Source organism: Mesocricetus auratus, unplaced genomic scaffold (assembly GCF_017639785.1).
Source record: "Mesocricetus auratus isolate SY011 unplaced genomic scaffold, BCM_Maur_2.0 Super-Scaffold_100009, whole genome shotgun sequence".
NCBI lineage: Eukaryota > Metazoa > Chordata > Mammalia > Rodentia > Cricetidae > Mesocricetus > Mesocricetus auratus.
The window spans coordinates 55,934,061-55,956,639 of NW_024429193.1; the positions used below are offsets into that span (position 1 = coordinate 55,934,061).

The 22,579-nt window shown below is 37.5% G+C and overlaps 1 protein-coding gene across 1 annotated transcript in view; it reads left to right on the forward strand.

Moving 5' to 3' along the window:
- Positions 1-22,579, forward strand: part of Man1a2 (mannosidase alpha class 1A member 2) — a 110,956-nt gene that overhangs the window by 71,951 nt on the left and 16,426 nt on the right. Inside the window, exons 9-11 of the mRNA XM_040752147.1 lie at positions 12,456-12,571; positions 16,025-16,244; positions 20,629-20,801. Coding sequence (XP_040608081.1) covers positions 12,456-12,571; positions 16,025-16,244; positions 20,629-20,801 — 509 coding nt within the window. The remainder of the gene's footprint in view (positions 1-12,455; positions 12,572-16,024; positions 16,245-20,628; positions 20,802-22,579) is intronic.

The window sequence follows — 22,579 nt, forward strand, 5'->3', positions numbered from 1 at the left end:
GGGACCATTTGTAATTCCCGTCTGCATTGGCCTGCCAACTAGTGTTGTCACTGTGATGGTCTTGAAAGTTCTTGGGCATATTTTCTTTGTCATGTCTAGGGGACATTATCTAACAGCAGATGCCCCAGCCACCTGGCTTTTATAATCTTTTTACCTCCTTTTCCATGATTTTCTCTTAGCCTTAGGTGTAGGTGTTATGTTGTAGATGTTTCATGTGTGGTTGGTCACCCACAGTCACTTACTCTCTGCATTTTGACTGCTTGTGGATCTCTGTAATAGTCTCTGTTGCAAAATGAATCTTTTCACGAGGAGGGAAAGCTACACTTTTCTGTGGCTACAAGGATAAATATTTAGAAAACAAAAATTCCATTGGTCTAGGAACCTAACAGTAAAAGGTTCTCTCAGATCTGTGACCTCTCTAGCCATTGGCTAGGTTTACAGTACCAGACATGAATTCCCTCCTGTTATGCAAACTTTAAGTCCAATTAGACAGCTGTCTGGTTGTTCCCAAGGTAAAAGTACCACTATTGTACCACTGTGACTATCTTGTGGGTCTAGCCATTGTTGTGGTTCATTGACATTACAGGTGGGTGGGACTACCCCTATTTCTCTACCTGGGAAGTTTGAATAATACCATTTAATACTAAGAGAGCTACTCCACCAGAGAGGAGGCTTCCCTGCCAGTTCCTGCATAATTCCTGCAAAGTTCTTTGTCTGAAGAGTATGGTGTCTTCAGGAATAGAGACCTGCCTTCAAATTCTGGTAGAAAACAGAAATTGCATTGGTTTAGGAACCTGACAGTAGAAAGTCTCCTTTCAGAGAAGTAGCTGTGCTCACTATTGAAATATCAACATGCTTTTTCTTTAATAAGTGATAAAGAAAAAATGTGACAAACACTTGAAAAAGATTGAAGATGAACTCTTGCTGTATCATCTATGAAGCTGATTTCAAAATGGATTTTAAAAATACAACCAAAGAGCTTGAACTATAACACCCTTAGATGAATATCCAGGCCAATAGATTCCTTAATATGATGCCAAGACTAGATAAATATAGGAAAGTAAGTTAGACAGGCCAATAGATTCCTTAATATGATGCCAAGACTAGATAAATATAGGAAAATAAGTTAGACTTAAATAGAATTTAAAACATTTGTGCATCTAGGGACACTATTGTAAGTTAGAGATTACCTACCAAACAAGAATTACATATATGGTAAGGGTATGTTTCCACAATATATTAACTCCTACAACTCAACAAGAAGGCAATATAAATGAAAACTAGACCAAATGATTTGAATAGTTATTTTTCCCAGGAACACGTGCAGATGGAATATAAGTAAATGAAAACTGATGTCCTTATGGAAATGCAAATGAAAACCACTGTGAGATACCTACCATTTCACAGCTAACGTAGTGGCTGTAATCAAGTGAGCCTTGGCAAATGTGGAGAAATTAGAGCACTTATCATTTCTGGTGGGAACTGGAAACCTTGCAGCCAGGATAAAACCCTGGCAGTTTCCAAGAAGGCAAACAGAATTCCCTAATGAATAACCACCAAATGCATGAAAAACAGACCCAGATGCTTATATCCCAGTGTCCCAGAAGCCAGGATCTGGAAATGGGCTGCCCTGGATGTACTTTGTCTTCTAGAGGTTCAGTTGCTAGAGGCTCTGTTCTGAGGGTGACAGTAGTAATATAGTGGGACATTTAGGATGTGTAAAGGTTCCAGGAATGGGTAGTGGTCATGTTTACCTCTCTCTGTGAGCATAATTGCTGTCACTGACTGAAACACTTAACAGTGGTACTCAGGCACAAGGTAATTGGGTCATTGGAGCCCTGTCCTCGGAGGGGATAGTGCTGGTCTTGTGGAGGAGGCAGCTTTTCTGAGGATGGGTTGTTGCAGAGTAAGCCCACCTCTGTCTACCAGTTCCTTGCTATTTTGTGATATAGTCAGATTGCCTTCAGCGAAGTTGAATAGATGCTGACACTATCATCTTGAATCTTCAAAATTGTGAACTAAATAAACTTCTTTTCTTTATTAGTCCTAAAGTTTCAGGAACAGTTAGCGATCATGGTCACCTATTGATTGCAACTAGTATCCTTGACTAGCACACTTCACAGTGATGCCATAGGCACCGTCTGTGTTATGTATAGATCACCACAGTAAAAGGGCTGATCTAAAAGGAGAACTCATTTGCCACTGTTTTTCTCCACAAAATAAATTGAAACTACTTTGTAATATATTCATCGTCAGCGATTATTAATTTTGAGAATGCTAGAGAAAGTGCTGTTCAGTGGGTGTTTTGGCAGACAGATTTTAAAACCTTCACAAGCTGGCCTCATATTCCACTAGCAGCTGCAATCCCTGCTAAATTGTCTGATTTGTTCTTTTTTGTGTTTTTGTATGTTTTTTATTAGTTCTGGAAAGTATCAAATTCCATAATTATCTTTGAGCAGTATACATCTGTCATATCTATAAATATGCTGTAAAACAAACATTTAATTGAACTGAAAGTTAACCAGTCAGCTTTGGCTAACTGTATTATAATTAGAGTGATGATAATGTCTGATATGCACATAGCAATCAGAGAGTAATTGCTAGTAATTACTCCCAGGATAAGGACTTGGCAGCAGATTTAAAAGAATATCATAAGTAACCTAAATTTAAAGGCAAATCATTAGTTCTCTTCCCTTTTTACTTCAGTTCTCTCATTTTTTACCTACAATGATTAGCCTATGCCATTTAATGATTTGAAACCCATCTAGGAAACCAGTCACTATCAGTTCATTAAGTTTTCTATTACTAACTTTAAAATTGTGGAAGGATTAGAATGAGTATAATGTTTGAAGTTACAGTGCAAACCCTGGCTTTCCTGCTTAACAGTTTGAATAAAGTGTTGAACTTCTGTGCCTCTGCTATTTCTCCTGGTGAGTTGTTTAGTCTGAAGCTTGTGGGGGTGATATTTATGAGGCACCATGTTTGAAAATGCTTCACACTAGCTTGTATTCTAGCATTCTGTTTGGAGCTGCTTCTAGAAAGAGCTTCTGTTAGAACATCCCCTCAGATGGCCTGATCTGCTGAGCTGAATGTGTGAGCCACCAGTGTGCTTTAAAATGCATCCCAGTATCAGAAGACTCTTGCAGTGAGTGCTTCATTAGATCTGACAGATAGGCAGCCCTGAGTCAGCGGTTCACGTAGAGAAGCCAGACCATCGAGTGATGTTAGTCTTAGAGCTTAGATCTCTAACTTCTGCAGTTTCCCCCCAGGCCAGCTGCCCAGGAGAGTTTGAGCAGACCTATAATAAAACTGAGATCAGTTCCCATGAATTAAGTAACTTGTTACATCAGTAAACCCTAATGGGGGTTCATAGATAGAAAAACACAGTTCCTGACCTATGGAGCCAAATAAAGACTTACATCTTCTCCTGTTTTCATTTCCTTTAATTGTATTTGTGAGTTGTTATCATCCACCCCCCCATCCTATCTTGTATCTATAGAAAATCAAGAAATTGGCACATGGCATCAAAGTGCAAAACCCTTAACAAGCAAAGTATTACTTTAAAATACAGTTAGTGGGTCTGGAGGAATGGGTTGGAGGTTAACAGCACTTGGTGGGTGCTCATCCAGAGGGCCTGGGTTCATGCTCACATCCATTTTCACTCAAGTCCCAGATCTAACACCTTTTGGCCTCTGTGGGAACTGCATGCATATGCTTCACAGACAACACATGTGGGGCAAAATAACCACACACATAAAATTTAAAAAATGAAAGACCAACAATAAACCAACCCTCACACTGTCTGACATGATGCTGGAGCTTATTTGCCTTCCACTTGACTGCTTCTTTACCATTAAGAAATCTTTCCTAATGACAAACACTAACTCTTAACGATACTCCTTTGTAACTTTGCCCTATGACACATTACCATTCCATAGTGTTATTTTCCACCAAAATATTCTGTTCCTGTGTTTTCTCTGCAGCACATTTCTTTGAGTACCTGAGTTCAGTCCCTAGAACCCAATGTGGAAGGAGAGAAGCAGCCCCTGAAGCTTGTTCTCAATCATGTGTTCAAACCATACCCTCACACTCGCACTGATTATGGTAGTCATAAATAAAATTGAAGAAAAGGCACATTCCATTTTGAACTGTCAAGTATACTCTCTGGATAAAATGATGTCTTAGAAAAATTTGGAATTTCATCACAATGGTCATAGTTACTGGGAATCTCCATGTTCTATAAATGCAGCAACCACTTTGTGAACCTCAGCTGTGAGTTCAACATCTGTTTCTTTTCTTGAAACACTCGCTTTCTAAGACTTTTCCTTTAGTCTCACTTAGCTGTACTCAGTCTTTATGAATTTGCTCTTTATCCCTGGTTTTCTTTGCCTTCTTCCCAGTTCTAAGGTGTGAAATACCGTCTACATTCTAACTGTTGTGTGACACTATTTCTGGGGAGATGAAGAATATTATCTTACCCTAGGTAGGGAACCAGGACAGACTAAAGTAAGGATATCACCAAAGTCCAACTTGGTGAATCAATGAATTTTATTGTGATTACTTAGAGAAAAGTGGGTGAAGGAACAGAAATGACTTAAAGATGGCTGTATCACCAAAGCCCACCCCAGCATGGCAAGAGCTCATGAATGCTGGAGCTTCAAGTATATATTACAACTTGTAGGCAGCTCAACAGCTTGGAAACTTTTTCTTTGAGGCCACATAGGTGGTCTGTGTCTCTTCTAGGCATCTCTGCTTCCTTCAGGCAGCTCTGCTTGCCTGCTTTTTCTAGACAGCTTGTCTGATCTCTGTTTCTAGGTGGCCCACCCTGAACCTCTTCTAAGAAGCTCATCTTGTCTGAGAGTATCTCTCACCAGTCTTTACTGCTTATATATCCTTGCAGAATGTGGCAGCCAATGAATCTAGTCAGTTTCAGGGACTTCCTGAAGTCTGTGAGTTGTTTACTTCCTTAGCTTACTAAGGAACTTTCCTGTAGGATGGAATGTTTCACCTACTTTTGCAATATTTTGTGTTTTAACTGACTCCCTCCAGAATCAGTTTTATTTGGGAGGAAATTGCCACATAGCCCTGACAAATCTCAGATTTAGAGCACCAGTCTTCTATTATCTTTGGCCTCCTGTTGCCTGTAGGACTTCTTTGTTGAAATGTCCAGTAGACTCCTCAAGTGTATGTGAATATCAATAACCCAGTTCTTTATGGTTCCTGATGGTCACCAGATGTTTCTCTAGTTCTTCTAGTTTCTGCTAATGGCTTTGCTGTTCTTGTTTATGTTGTAAATCTTAGTGCTATTTTTTTTTCATTGTCTCATACCCAACCTCCAGTTCTTCAGCAATTTATTTTTTGTGTGCACTCTTAAAATATACCTGGAATCTAGGTATTGCTTATCCTGAGCTGAGTTACTCTCTCCTGTTTATATTTTTGTGACAGTACTTTTTATGAATTAGCTACAAAATGCCCTTTAAAAAGAGTCCCATGTTAAAGTCTTGGTTGCCAGCAAATGGGCTTGTGTGAAGAGAGTGAATCCCAAGGGCTCTGAACTAACCTATTGATAAAGCCCTTGTTTAGACAGAATATATTGGTGTTATTGGAAGGTGGAGAAAAGTAGGTATAGGACTTACTTGAAGGGAGGAGATCACTGCAGGCATTCCCTGGAGAGATCTACCCTGTCTCTGCCCCCATCCACTTCTGACTGCCATGAGGTGAGCAGAAGGATTCAACTACAGGCTTCTTCCCCACAGTGCAGAAACAGTGAGTCACTGACCATGAACTGTAACTTTTGACACTGTAAAAATAAGTCTTCCTTTTAAGCTGTGTTTTCAATTATCTGTAATAGTAATGATAAACTAACACCAGTTCTTAACTGGTCTTCCTGGAACTGCCTTCAGACTATTCTAATATAGAAACCAGTCATTGTATGATTCTCCAGTGACTTTACACATTACTACCCATGGTATAAGCTGAAATCATTATGAGCCTTCTTTGCTCTCTTTCCTGTTAAGTTTTTGTGGTCCACTCCATTGGCAGCCGTGAGTTTAGCAAGCAAGTTATTTTGTTTTGTTTGTTTTTTGTTTTTGTTTTTAATCACAGAGCCATTGTTCCTACCATATGTGCTTAGACCAGTCTTCCCAATGATATTCACATGACTCACTCTCTCACTTTCTACAGATTTTTTAAAAATAGAGACAAGAATCTCCCCTGTTCATCTCATCTAGAATTTTTACTGCTAGCCTGACTAGATCCATAGGTTGTGTACTTCTTTGCTCCAGGAAAATTACTGAGAACACAGAATCTGAGCAGAATAGCTGGATTTGACTCATGTCTGCTACATTCTAGCTTTGTGACCTGATTACTTAACCACTTTGCATCTGACTTTCCACCTCTGTATAGTCTGGATAATAGCAGTGTGATATACTTTATGACATTACTGTAAGGATGAATTGGCTTATTATGTATAAAGTACTTGAAATAGCATCTGATAATAGTAGTCCTTATTGTTTACCCTTTTATCTTTCCTGTTTTTCATTTTTCAACAGAATACAAGATCCATGAAAGCAGAGTGTTTTGTCTTTTTTATTCCCTGCTTATCACTAGTGCCTAGAATAGGGCCTGGCACATTGAGGCCATTTAAGAAATGTACAGTGAGAGAGTGAAGAAAAGTTTTAACTATTATCTCACTTGATCTATTTGTAAATTTAAAAATCACGATCATTCCTCAGTTTTCAAACTTGCCTCTCTCGTGTTTCCCTAGTGAACTCATAGTACATTGATTGATCTGCAAGCTTACATAGACTTAAGAGGTAAATGCTGTTTTTCGTTTCCTGACTGTTAATGGGGAAAATAAAGTGCAGAGAAATCAATTTATTTGCACAAGATAATACAGGTAGTGATCACAGAGCAAAGCCAAGGTTAGCACAGCAGACTGGCTGCAGAGATCATGCTCCTACCCACCGCTGTATGGGTACCACCTCCCAGGACCTTACACTGTGCCTTCTTCTTTGTGTGTGCTTGCTGATCTGCAGTGTCTGCTGTGACCTCCTCTGTCCTCCATTCTTCAACTATTCATATTATCTCCAAAATGCCAGTGTCTGCTAATATGCATGCTCAAGTGCACTCCCTTTCACACGTAGATAACTGTGTGTCACCTGGTTTAGCTTTTCCCTGATTTCCTGTTAATCTTATTGCTTTTTTGTTAGCTCCATTTAGATATGTAACTAGCATCTCAAAATTCAATAGACCAGTTATAATACCTTTCCTTTTAAGTATTTCTCCTCCAGTATTGCCAGCGTTGGTGAGGAGCACTGTTTGTCACTCTGCTGCAATTGGAAATTTGGCATCACCCAGAATTTTCCCCTTTCAATAAGCACACCTGATAGATAGCACACACAGGAGTGTAATAGTCAAGGAAGATGATTAAATTGTAAGAAGTTATACTAAGTATCAAATGCTAAGAGGCAGGCGTCATTGAAGGCTAAAAGTTACAAATAAAAGAGCGTTAGCGTGAGAAAGAGACTGAAGTGGTCAAGCTTCAGAGCCAGAGGACTGTATTAGAGAACAGGTGCTCTATCCTCTTAGTAATCAAAGGGGTGTGGAAGAGTGCAGAGAATTGAAGGACGTGTTTTCTGCACCCTCGTCTCTCAGCTTTCTGTATCTTCTCCCTGTTAAGGGAGAGAGGTAAAACGTTGGAGGACTTGGTTTGCAGAAATCTGCTTTAGGTCACAAGGAAGAACACTAATCAAGTAGTCATGAAGAAGGTAGGCAGAGTGAGGCTTAGCTTATTCCCTATTCTCTGTGGTTTTTTTTGTTTGTTTGTTTTTTTAGATTTTCTGTCTGATCCTCCTACCAGCCCCCCTTTTTTTTTTTCCTATTTTCAGCTTTGTTGACAATTTTTAGGTGTATTTTTAGTATCAGAATATGTAGCATTTTGAAATTTTCAGTATGAAAATCTTGACATTCTAAAATTTAAGGTAAAACAAACAAGTTTGTTGGGTTTCTACTGGTTTTAAATATTTTTCTTTGTTTAAAATATGCTTTATTAAAATAGAATTAACATGTAGCAAGCTGTTGGAAAATGTTAATAGCAAGTTCCAAATCATCACACTTATGACAGCCATCACACAATCATAACAGGTAGCATATCCATTGCCTCTAAACAACACAGCACCTTCAAGTACCCACTTCCTTCAATAAGCTCCACGAGTCCTCTTTTATCACATTCTAGTAATTCGTCATAGTCACCATAGCTCTTTCCACTTCTTCTATACCTAGATTACCTATGTACAAAATCAAAACAAAAGAAAAGATGGAACCAGAAGTGTGGCTCCGTGGTAGAGAGCCCTTGCTCATTATGTTTGAATCCTGAATTGTATCCCAAGTACTTTAGAAAGTCTTATTACCAGTCAGGTCATTAACTCATTTGGTTTACCTTTATTTGTTTAGTTGCAGAAATGGTACTGACCTTTTGATTGTGTTCTTGATATCATCTTTTCCTACTCCTTGAATTTTTCATTCTCATTTCCCGAAATTTAATATGACCCTTTCAACTTCCCAGTCCCTTTTCATTGCAGTAATTCCTGGCTTAGTTCTTCTCTTTTTCAGTGACCTACACCACCATGACACAAAAAGTAATTTCCTATGTGGTCTGTAGCCCCCAAAGGCAAAATACTGCTTGTCTGCTGCTAAGTAGCAAATCATTCTAAAACTCCTAGGCTTAAAATTTACCATTTCTTTTGAACCTAACTAGAGCCTCTTTAGTCAAGAGAGAACTGAGACGAATAGAGATAATTGCTGAGAATAATAGAAAATTATCCAAGAACTGAAAAGTAACAAATCTTTAGTTTGAGTAGTGCTTGGCATACAGGGGGTAGGTGGTGGGAGTAGTGATGGGGATGGTGGTGGTGGTGGTCTTTGTGGTTGTTATGGTAGTTGTGGTGGCGGTACTTAAATGTAGCTAATGTTAAAATGAAAATTCTAAGATCTCCAAAGCAAAGTTGAATGCAAGGAAATGGGGGATATATTGAACCTGCAAAATGGCATCAGGTTTCTTACTAGTAAGAGTGGATTTTGAATGATGATAGAACAGTACTTTGAAGAAACTGAGGGAAAATTGTTTCTGCCCTTGAACTTAATAGCCGTATACTATAAAATGAAGTGGGAATATAGTAAAAACATTCCAAACAGCAAGGTGTTTTGTCTGGCATGCTTTTTCTTAGGATTTTACTCAAGGATGTTATTCAGTAAATCCTGTGTAGACTAAGATATAGAATTGAAGATATAGTAGGTCTAACTATGGAAAGCAAGCAAAAAGAGATCTCCCAGTCATATCTGTGGAGTAGCCTAGAGGTGAACGGGTTGAAAGGAGAGCCTGTGAGGATAAGAGAAGAAGGATGGTGACACACACGTTGTTGAAGCTGGACAGTAGTGAACAGTAAAGGAGATGATAAACACTAGATTGGTGGCCAGAAAATCGAGAGAAAACTAAGAGCTATGCAAGAAAGTCATGATGAAGTATGAACACAGCAAATAAACCTCATGAAACTTAAGTCCTTGGTTGAGTGATAAGACATGAAGGACATGGGAAGATGTAACGGTTCTGTAGGAATGAAGAAATCCTGACATAACCACAAAGTTGAGACTGTAAAATTGATGGCAGTATTGTGCCCTCATTTTGATCCGTTTGTTTTAAGATGGTTCCTCTCCAGATGTAACACTGCTGTTTCTGTGCTTTTTACCAAATGGTCCCTGGAGGACTGGCAGTCTCTGCCCCATTGTGACTCTTCTCTTCTACTGTTTCTTTTCTGTATTGCTTCAATATTTATAATATCAGACTATTATGGCTTTTTTGATTATAAAATGTTGATGTTAGGGTTTTGTTGTTTTTTGGGTTTTTTTACACCCTATTAGCCCATCATCACTTGTCCACCATAGAATTCTTAAATGTAGATGTGTTCTATATTGTAACCTATTAGAAATGTAGTTATTGATGTATTCAGTCTGAAATTGAGTGAGCTGGCATCTCACAGCCATGTCTTCCCCTCCAGCCATCTTCTGTGATGCTCAGTTAACTTTAAGAGACTCAAGCTGGGAATGTTCTGTACTTATAGCTGTGTGATCTTACTGGTGTACATTGTATTAAAAATTCATCAACATATTTGCTTATGATTCCAGGGAAATAGTGAAATAAAATAGTGTCTAAGGTATATATTAGCTATGGGAATATGGACTGTATTGCCTACAGTGTAAATGATAGCCATTTCACCCATTTGTTTTCTACAATAGAAGTTGATTTTGAGTTACATGAAATTAACATGTGCTCAAGTAGTAAATTTATAGATGTGAAGTTAAGACTTAAGGCCTTTTCCACAGAGATAATCATTGTGGCAATTTCTGTGCAAAGACTTTGTACCCTAACATTCTTTAATATATAATTTTTAGCAATGTCAAACTATAAATATTCAGAGCCTGCTCCCTTTCCACACTTAACAGTGTAAAAATAGATACCCTTCAATGTGAGATTACAGGCATGCTGGATTCTTTTTAATTATCGTGTAGTACTATATTTATACTCAGTTTATTTATCAACTTCCCTAGATAGTTCAGGCTAGTTTAACTTTTTACAAATGGAAGCAAGATTTTTACCCTTGTATTTGTGTTTTTCAGGTAATGTTATAAAATATTTCCATAACTAGGGTCATATATTAAGTTTTGCTATCTACTTTCAGTCCCAACAATTTGAATTATATTGTCAGCATTGAATATTATGTCTTTTAAAATGCTCTAGGACAGTTTAGGATATAAAACAGTGGTAGAATGCATACCCTGCATATACAAGGCCCTGGGTTCAATCCTTAGCACCATGAATGGAAGATGATAGATAGATAGATAGATAGATAGATAGATAGATAGATAGATAGATAGATAGATAGGTAGGTAGGTAGGTAGGTAGGTAGGTAGGTAGGTAGGTAGGTAGATAGATAGCAAGCACAGACAATTCTCTGTTCTTCCCTTCTTCTCTCCCCCTTCTCCTCTTTCTCTTTGTCCCTCCTTCCATCCCCACCCCTGCTCACTCTTTGGGCTGTTAAGATGGCTCATCAGGTAAAGGCACTTGCTGTGATACCTGAAGATTGCGTTTGATTCCTAAGACGCACTTGGTGCAAGGAGAGAATTCCCCCATACACACATGCTGTGGTATATATGCCCATTTATACACACACCCGCTGTGGTATATATACTCATTTATATACACAAATAATATATAAAAATCTAAGAATATACTTGGGGACTTCCTAGACAGTAATAGAATCTTGTTATTTTTACTTGTCTTTTCTCTGGTCACTGGAGTTGAGTGAGTTTTCTTAGGTAATAGCTGAGTCCTGTTTCTTTTGTTAATTTTTGTGTCCTTCTTTCATTTGTCTTTTTTTTTTATTTAGCCAGAGATCTTGGCTTAGAGCATTATCCTTTTTCCTATCATGTATGCTGTAATTACATTCTATTCAATTTCTTCTTTCAGACTTACTTGTCTTAAATTTAGTTTGTGTCATAGAAAGTTAAAACTTTTCCTTTATGACTCCTTCACTTTGTGTTTAAGAGCATCTACCTAGGAAAACCAGAAGTATTCTTATATTCTCTTGCTTATAGTTTTATACTGATAGTCCACAGGTATATTCTGTGATCTAAAAGATAAATTCTAACATGCCATTTCTTGCAACCAAATTGCAAGTTTTTCTCATAAGCCACCTTCCTGTGATAGGACTGTCTGATTGGTTGAAAGGTTTATACGAGGTAGGGTATTTTTCTTTTTGTACAGAGACCATGGGGGTTTTGTGATTAAAATCTCATATTGTACAGCAAGACTTGTTTAAAGTAAGGCATGACAGTGTGCTTGTCTTGGTGTTGAGTTTAAAAGTGTAAGTGATAGGAAAGAGTATACCTATGAAAAGCAATGTGTACTAATATGTGATAAATATTAAGGACAAAACTCAAAACCTAGTTTCATTAGGAAAATATATTACAAAGTGGATCTTGCTTTACAAACAGGACTTACCACTAGACATTGTTGTATAGAAATGTTTAGGAGTCAGAGCCTTTTGTTTAGTAGCAAATATAAGTGTCATTTTAAATGGTTGTGTATTTAAAGCCATTATTGTACAAATGATAATTATTTTACTTCTGCAAAAAGTCTGGATGGACAACAGTGTATGAACTATGTGATTTAAGAAAAAGACTCATCAATGTAAAATACCACATACAGAGAAGAAAGATTTCCTAGAAAATTAGGGGAGCCTAATGTATTTCTACTTGACTAAGTAGAATATGTTGGAAATAGGCATGTCACTATGATTAATTAATCTGTTAAATGGTATTTATTATTTTAAAATATTATTTTAATTGTCTTTATCATCTCTTTCCCCACTCATACCCTCTTTTCTCTTTTGCTACAGATCACACATCAGTTGGTGGTCTAGGAGATAGTTTTTATGAATACTTACTGAAAGCATGGCTGATGTCAGATAAAACAGACCATGAGGCAAGAAGGATGTACGATGATGCTGTTGAGGTGACTATTGTTTGACTCTTTCTTATAGTGAATATATATGTTGATTATTAGTGTCTGAACAGATTAACCATTATAGGCATCTATAGTTTGTTAGTATTTTAATAGAAAGTCCTTATATCAACTCTCATTTATGACACTTTAAAGAAAATTAGTCAGTGTATATATGAAACATTGGTTGGTTTTTTTTTTTTTTTTTTTTTTTTTTTTTGGTTTTTTAAGAGACAGGGTTTCTCTGTATTGTTTTGGAGGTTATCGGTCCAGCCTGGCCTTGAACTCACAGAGATCCGCCTGCCTCTGCCTCCTGAGTGCTGGGATTAAAGGTGTGTGCCACCACCGCCCGGCATAAAACATTGTTTTAATTACAGTTTGTTAATTTCTACAGAGATTGGTAAAGCTACTGACTTCATTCTTATCTGTAAACGTTTCTTCTTTAAAGTGATGGTTTAAGTCCACATGTTGAGAGTCTTTGAGTAAAGAAATGTCATGGCTCCCACTTGTGAGGTGCTTCCCCTGTGCCAGGCCCTGTTCTAGCCTGTTTACATAGATGATTCCATCTGATTACTGTCATTATTTATACGTGAAGACCTTAAGACAGATTGTTTTGAAAGTTAATCTTAAAATTTGAGATCATTTTCCATTACATATATCATATACTATATGCATATTACTTTATATATTTGTTTTTTCCGTCCTGTTTTTATTAGTTTTTAAGTTTAGAATAGATTCCTGCTTTTCAAAAAAAATTGGTCAAATTTCATTGTAAAATATGATACCAGCTATATAATTTTTATACTTTGTTATCTTCAGCAAATACTTCTGTTAAGAGACAGTATTTTGACTTGTAAAATAACATTGAGTTCATAGAAGAAATAGGATTGACTGAGTGTTTTAACATTCATTCTAATTTATGTGTCACTTCTGAGAAACTGTTTAAAATGCTTCCATTCCCATCCTGCTCTCCTCTCCTACAGATTACTACAATCCTGATTTCTTCATGTTAGTGTTGTTCTAGGTTTTAGGCCAAATTTATCTTCAGTCTCTTTATTTTTTAAGGTAGTGGATGAACTATACATTTTAAAGGCTCTTTGGCAACACGGCAACTATGGTAATACTAGTGAAGATATCTAAAAGTAATATAATTATTCCTAACTGCCATTCAACAGTTGGAATTTTATGTAAGACATAGAGAAGAATGCAGTAAAGTCAATCTCAGGCACCCAAAGGTAGTTTAGGGTGCAAAGCCCTGTGTTTACCCACCCTTTCTTTAGTCTTAGTTAGTTCATGAGCATGTTTGGATGTCTTATACCATAGTAAGATTTGTGTAGTAAAGGCCAGAAATGACAAAAACATTGTAAATAGTATGCAAAAAGTTATGCTCTCCAGATGTGGTTCTTGTACTTTAAGAAAAATAGCGCTGGAGAGAAAGACACCATGGGACATGGTTCAAGCAGAGGATTTTTTTTGTTTTGTTTTAATTAGGGAAAGGGATCATTAAAAGGGGAAAGGAAAGGGGGGAGACTGGCCTCTGGGGACAGGAATAGCAGGAGAGAGGAGAGAGGGGGAGGGAGGGAAGGAGGAGGATGGGTGGTGGGTAGGGCCCTTTTAAAAAGAAACAGTGAACAGGTACAGGTGGTGCTCTTAGTGGTAGCAGCTGAGGGCGTACCCTGTCAGGACCCCACGGGCAGGCCAGTACAGATGCCTGAATACTAACAGTGGTGGTATATACCTTTAACCCCAGCACTTAGGAGGACCAAGAGGCAGGCAGACATCTATGAATTTGAGGCTAACCCAAACTTCATGGTAAGACTCTGTCTGAAAAAAAAATTATAATCAGTTCTTGAGGCAGTTATTATGTTAATATCACTTAACCTGTAAGGATGAAAAACTTAGCCCTTCTATTAAAAAAATTAATCTTTGAAATAAATAAATATATACAAAATAAATAAATATACATATATATGTAAGTATCATGCTTTAAAAAATAACAAAAAACTTACAATCCAGTGGTCAGCCCTATCATTTGATTATCAGCCACTTATCATTGCCTTTATCAGTCAGATCTAATTATTTAAGAGAGCCATCATTTATGAAATTACTTAATGAGTGCATGGCACATTATAACAGGCCTTCTTGAACATACAATGATGAAAGCATAATCCCTACAATGGTATAAAACACAAGTTGTCATTACAAAAACTGTATGGTGTATTTTTCCAGAGCTGGATATTATTGAACATGTCAGAAAGCAACTTGTAATCAAAATGTGAATTAATCCTTGAAGAAGCACATATCTTATTTCAGAAAGAAAAGCATGGCCTTTCTCAACAGTGTAAGGACAGAGTCCAGAGGTACAAAGCTCATTTAAAAAAAAACTCATTATTAAAATGAAATGTGATTGATTGTTATGCCCTACTTTTTTCTTTATATTTTAGTGTAAAATATTTCTTTAGCTATCCCCATTATCTTTAGTAAAACTCACATTCCAGGAGGGTAGCCTGTTTCTGATGTCATCTCCCTTTATCCATGACAAAACATCCAAAACAAATTACCCTACTTTGAGACACCAATTTACTGAGTAGTTCTTTCAACTAGTTCAAGGTACATTATGCTTTTTAAAATTATTTTGCTAAATGGCATAGTTACATGAAAATTTAAGAACAATTTTAACTACTTACTAAAACCTTAACTTATTCAATCTTCTGTTCAGTTTTTGTTGTCTGGAATAGAATGAATTGGGAGAACCTTTTGGGTTATAATTTCTTAAGGTGATCTCAGTCGATTAATTATCATGAATTTCATTTAGCTCAAAAAGATAAGCTATGTGGGTAATATCATGCAGAAAAGCACTCAAAGGCCAGGTCTCTCCTCTTTTGTTTTGCTTATAGTAATGACTACGATGCTTGTTCCAGGTTATATATACTTTGATAACTCAAAAAAATTTTAATTTCAAATTAGGTCTCCAATTTGTGAAGGTTAATGCTTTATGAAGTATCATATTGCCAAGGTTTTTCTGATGGTCAAAAGTCTAGACATTGTGCTGACAGTTTGCTTTTGTTTAATTTCTGTTGCTGTGGCATTACCCTACCAAAAGATAACACTGGGAGGAGAAGATTTATTTCACTTACAGTCCCATGGTACAGCCCTGTTGTGTCAGGGCAGGAGCCTAAAGCATCACTCCTACTGCCAAGTGCAGAGAGGGCCTGTCTGCCTAACACCTGTGTGCTTTTGCTCAGCCAGCTCTCTTCTCTCTTACGCAGTCCAGGGCAGCCCATGAAATGGTGCTGTTATATTTGGAATGTGACTTTCCTATCTCAACTGACAATACAGACAGTCCCCCATAGACTAGTCGTGGCTCCAGACCAACCTGGGTAATTCCTTATTAAGACTGTCTTCCTTGGTGATTATAGGTTATGTCACAGTTTGTGTCTAAAATTGTTTATCTTTTCCTTGAAGGCTATAGAAAAACATCTGATTAAGAAATCCCGAGGAGGTCTTGTCTTCATTGGAGAATGGAAGAATGGACACTTGGAAAGGAAAATGGGTCATTTGGCCTGCTTTGCTGGGGGAATGTTTGCACTTGGAGCAGATGGTTCTAGAAAGGACAAAGCAGGTCACTATTTAGAACTAGGGGCAGAAATTGCACGAACATGTCATGAGTCATATGACAGAACTGGTAAGAACATTAATAAGACTAATGACTTAATCTAAAATAACATCTCAGTTGAATGTGTTTCCAGAAATTAGGAGGAAAGTAAAGCATATTTGTGCTGTTCACTTCAAATACTGAACACTAAAATAGCAGATACTTTTTCTCAACTTTTAATTCTAAGACTATGTTTCCAATATCATTTTTAAAAATTCTAAATTCTGGGGGAATTTTTGTTTGTTTTATTCTGTAATACTTAGACAGTAATTATTGTAAATATAAAAGGTAGAATATTTGGAGTAATATCACTTATTTTTTAATAAAAATCCGAAACTGTTACTTTATATCACTATGCCTATACTCTTAAAATAAAAGGAACCAAAAGAGAATAGTCATTACCTCCAAAGTACAGTTGTCATCTGGCTATCAGACAGTTTGTCTTTTGCTTAATTCACCAGTAATTTTTATATGTTTGCTTAAGAAAATCCTCTGGCACTGCTTTGGGAAAATATATGATATTTTCTAATCCTCTGTATTTTAGAGGTTGAGATGTTTTTTATCGTTGACAAAGATTGGTTCAAAACACAGATACTGCGTGCATTCACAGCTAGATAGTCATCTAGGTTTCTAGTACAAGAAGGTCTGGTACCCTTCCTGTTAGGTGAGTCTTAAGTCCAATTGGAGAACATGTAGTTATGGCCAGGATATTTGTGCCACTACTCACCCATAGTGCTACTGTGCTATATTGGCTGTGTTTTCTTAATCATAGCTATTCTGGCTAGGGTAAGATGGAGTCCCAAAGTAATTTCCTTAATTTTGATTTCCTTAATGGTTAAAGATACTGAATATTTTTAAAAATAACATTTGGCCATTTGTGTTCTTTCTTTTGAGATATTTCTGTTCATTTTATTAGCCCATTTATCAATTACCAGATTTATGATTTTGGTATTTAAACTTTGTATATGCTACTTTATATATGCTGCTTATCAGCCCCCTACCTAAGGTATAACTAGCAGAGATTTTTCTTCTATTCTCCAGACTGTTTGCTCTACTGATAGTTTGCCTTGCTGTACAGAAACTTCTTAATTTTATGTAGTTGCATTTGTTACCTCTTGGGACTATGTCCTGTGCTTTTGGACTCCTATTCGGGAAATTCTTATTTATGTAACTATAACTTCACATATATCCCCTGCTTTTCCATTCCAGGGGTTCAGGTTGTGAGTTAACACCTTTGGTCTTTTGGGATGAGTGAAAGCTGGGTTTAAATTTATTTTTCTCTGGGGAGACATTGCCAGCAGTGTTTGCTGTAATTTTCAGGAAAATGGGTAGATCTGGAAAGTAAGGTGACCCAGTCTCAGAAATATGAAAATCACGTGTTTTCACCCATATGCAGATCTAACTTTTAATGTTTGCATGTATGTAAATAAGGAGTTGTGAGAGTGGGTAGAAAACATGAAACTAAATAGGAGATAGGAAGGGAACAGGTGGTGTTGAGGGGTGGGTCATACTATCATGTGTGACATTTTTTACATGAATGTGGGAGGGAGGGTACAAGGTGGGAGGTATGAGAGAGGAGGAAAGGGGGAAGAAATATGGGAGAGAAACAAGAAAAACAAACTTTGCTTGAAAATGCCATAGTGGAACCCAGTTTTTTTGTAAGATAATTAAAAATGTAAAAAGTGAAACTAATATTAGTGAGACATTGAGGACTTTTATTTGTTGATGGGGAGTTGGGCTTTTGTCATTAAGTGGTAGGTTTAAAACAAATTTATAGTAGCAAATATACTACAAATAAACTATGCCATAGTTGCTGAAACTGCTTATTCCATTGTGTGGCGGGGCACCTTCTATTTGAGTACTACGCTAGATAGGTGCAGGTTAAATAAAGTATGGAAGCCTCTGCCTTTGAGACCCTCAGGGAATTCTAGAAGACTGAAAAGACTCCTTTGTATTCCTGACATTCTCTTTTCTGATAGCACTGTTGATCAGTCTCCTATTATGATTGTCAGTGCCCTCTTTGTCATGCTATCTCCAAAAGCTTGCTGTTTGATTGTGCCTTGAACTTTTAAATCTTTTGCTGATTTTGTCTTTGTTTCAACTTAGATCCTTGGATTAGAAAGCACAGTCCTAGTTGTCATGTATTCCCAGCTGGTTCTATACTCTGCTTCATTTTCTTATGGCTCTATTATAAGTTTTGGTCACCATATTTTAAAAATTCCATATCCTCTTTAGGAATTATTTCTGCTAAATTATAATGTAGGCATTGCCTTGGGAGTTGTTTTCACTTTCGTTCATTTTGGGAGTTAGGATTAAAATCAATTCAAAATTATAGCATCCTAATGTGTTTCATGATGTGGTGGACACAAGCAGTTATAATATTTAGCTGGGTTTGTGGGACACACTACTGAACCTGTTCATGAGACGAGAACTGCCTTAACAGCAGTGTAAGCATGATGTACACAGAGGACCGTACTGATGGTTGATTGGTGCATTGTTTCAGTTTGTTTTAAACATGGTTTTGGTACGCTTGCCCTGTTTCATTCATGGGCTTTACAGGGGAAAAAAAAAATCCATTCTTTCTCTTGTATGTTTGTGAAGTTATATATGACCACTAAGCAAAAATAACTTTCAGTGAGAAACAATGTTCATTTCTGACAGCAATTTCTATTCCAGTGCTGATGTTCTATCATTAAAATTATGGAAGTTATTAGCTAATATAATCTGATCACCTGGTAGTACTAACAGATTTAAGGTTAGTCTAAAAAGTTACAGCTTTCTTTATGGCATTTTCACATTTTTTTCAGTAGATTCTTCCCTCATACATTCTTTTCTACCTCTGTTAGTCTCCATCCCATCTAGGTATCTCACAGTTACTACCCTCCCTATTAGGCCCACATAAATACATACATGTCTTTATTTATATGCCTATCTGTCTATCTAGCTATCGCTATACAGAAACAGATATAAATTCAAAGCCGGGATCTGCCTATCAGAATGTGTGTGGCATTTATCTTTTTAAGTTTGGGATTCCTCACTGATACAGTAATGTCTAGATCCATCCATTTTTCTGAAAAAATTGTTTTTCTTTAGAAGAGGGAAAAACACAAGACTTCTAGACCAAATAATCTGCCCTTCGTTACTTTCATACTTTCATCTTAGTGCTTATGATTTTGGACTTTTAAAAAAATATATTTTTTTTGTTCTTAACAGAGTCTCATTCTGTATCAAGGATGGCCTTGAATTCAGAGTCTGTTCCATATAGTACCAGAAGTTACTAGTAAGAATAGTCAGACAAGAAAAAGAAATGAAAGACATTCAGATCAGAAAGGAAGAAGAAAAATTATCCTGATTTCCACATGGATTGATTATGTATGTTGGAAATGCTAATGAAAACTGCACGTGCGCACACACAGAACTCAGTTAAAATGAATGAATGAATTCAGTGCAGTGAGAGGATACAAATCGGTGTGTAAAAGTCACGTGTGTTTCTTTACAATTAGTATTGCAGTCTGTTGGAGGGAGAAACCAGGAAAGGAACCCTGTTTATGATAACATCAAAATGACAGAATAAAGGACTCTGTGCTGATGCTGGCTGTGTGAATTTGAGGATCAGAGTTCCTAGCACCCACTTAAAAGCCGGGCCTGGGCCTGAGAGTTTAACCCCAGCACTGGCAAGTAGAGACAGGAGGATGGCTAGGTCTTGCTGGCTACAATATTGCAAGTTCTAGATTCAGCAAGAGACTGCTTCAAAGGAATATGACAGAGTGATAGAAGAGGATGCTTAATGCCTTCCTTTCCTTGGCCTCCACATACAGTGTGTGCACACTCAACACTGGTGTGCATACTCCTCCCTACCACACACACAAAAGAATAAGAATACTTAATGAATCGACCTAACCAAAGAGAGAAAGACCGTATGCCAAAAATTACAAAATACTGATGAAAATAATCAGAGGCACAAATAAAGGGACGAATAGTAACTGTGTTCATGGACTGCATTTGTTTCCAGGGTACTACTTAGCTCTTGATAGAGTCAGATTGGCCCCATGTTGATGTGATGATGTATATTGTCCTGAGAGATACTTCATGCCAGAGTAATAGAATTATTTGTAATTCTGTTAGAGGTAAACCTAATGTGGTTCTTTTCAAACAACTCATTTTGTGAAATAGTAACGGTAAAAGTAACCAAAGTTACTTCAGGGCTGGAGTGTAGCTCAGCCTAGTATGTGAGAAGCTCTGGGTCTTTAACACCAAACAAATAAAAATTAAAACAATAGGAATAAAAAAAAGCCCTCACAAAAGATAAAGATTACTTCATGCTTCTTCCTTTTAGGGAGAGCAGTAAGTATCCATTAAACCACACATGTTGTTCATGTAGCCTTTTTCTTTTTCATTTTCTGACATGTCACAGCATTAAAACTAGGTCCCGAGTCATTCAAGTTTGATGGTGCAGTGGAAGCTGTTGCTGTGCGGCAAGCTGAAAAGTATTACATCCTCCGTCCAGAAGTAATTGAAACCTATTGGTATCTATGGCGATTCACCCACGACCCAAGATACAGGCAGTGGGGCTGGGAAGCAGCACTGGTAAATACACTGATTTCTCCTTTTGTCGAAGCTCATTGGGCAGGGCTGCCGCCTATGCCACGTATTTTCATCCTGGTTACTTGATTTTGAGAACCGTACACTTTCATTTTTCTGGGGAAGAAAGTATTCTCAGTTTGTCTCTTGAGCAGGACAAGCAAGCCCTAGACTCCTGTTTGCTTTCTTTCGAGTAAGCAACTATAAGGAGTTATTTAAAAGGCAGTCTCTCAGTATTGTTACAGAACTAGCAGTGTTATTTTTATTATGTCTTTTTAATGTTTGATCACTGAAGAAAAGAAGTATTGTCATATTAACCCAGATTCATACACTGGAGGATGATTATTATTGTTCATTTTACCCTGTGTTCTAATAAGTCCTATGTGGATCAGTAAATTATTTTTAAAAATAAAAGACAAAATGAGGTACACACACATACAAGCAGACAGTGTGTGTGTGTGTGTGTGTGTGTGTGTGTGTGTGTGTATGTGTAAGCAGGAATTTGTTACAGTTAGTAAGTTAAAGAAGCAGTTCATTTACACCGAGTGTAATAAAGTGTGCTTATAATCCTAACCTTCAGGAGGCTAAGGTAGGAGCTGTCATAAGTCAGAGACCAGATGGGGCTGCCAAGTGAGCCTGAAGCCTACTTGGGCTTAAACTGTTCCAATATGGTGACAAGCTAATCTTTAAAACAGACAAAAACATTTATTTATTATGTGTATACCTCATAAATGTGCATACCGTGGAGGCCTGAAGAGGTTGTTGGGTCCTCTGGGACTGGAATTACAGGGTTTTTTGAGCTCTCTGGTGTGGGTGCTGGGAACCAAGCCCAATCCCTGTGCAAGAGCAGAAAATGCTCTGACCTGCTGAGCCTTCAGTGCAGCCTGATGGTGTGTCTGTCCTCATGTGATCATTATGGTTAATAGGATATTTATATTGATCAGATATGAGCACCAGGCCTCGGGTAGAATGCTTGAAAACCCAGTGACAACAAATAGAGAGTTCAAAAAAGAACTTGGACCTTGGCAATGGTGCACACCTTAATACCAGCAGTAAAGAGGTAGAGGAAGGAGAATCTCTGTGATTCTCTGTGATGCCAGTCTGGTCTACAGAGTGAGTTCAAGGGTAGCCAGAGCTGTTACACAAAGAAACCCAAGTGTTCCATTAGGAGGGAAGGCCAGATGAACCGGAAAGGTAGGAAGGGTAGGAACAAGACGCAGCAGCAGCAGTGATACGTGAAGTGCTGTGCCTTTGCTGCACAGTAGCTCAGGCTTGGATAGAGTAGCAAAAGAAGAGCCTCAAGTGCTTTTAGCTTTCCCTCATCAGTCCAGCTGTGAAGTGCAAGGGAGACATTTGCACCCACAAGATACTCAGTGGCTTTGACTTAAAAATAGATTTGTAAATAGGTTGTTTTTGACTTAATAATTTGATTTATGCTTGTTCAAGGGCACAAGAAGAAGTATACAGTAAGCATTTTAAATTCCAGTCAGATATTAGAACACAGTAGTTAAGGGAGAACAAATTGCTCAGCTCAATTTCCCCATCTGAAAAGTAGAGCAGTTAACCTCCTAGGATTATGAAATTTAAATGCCAGTGCATATGAAGGTCTTAGAATGGCCTCCGGCATATTGTTAGCTCTTAAATAGTCGCCATTATTATCTAGGCATGTAGGTGTGCACTTGCTGCTACTTCTCACCACCTATGATGTCTAACTAATAGGAATGTGTGAACACAATGCCTCAGAATAGAGTGTGGTTACAATAAATATCTCTTATTACTACTAC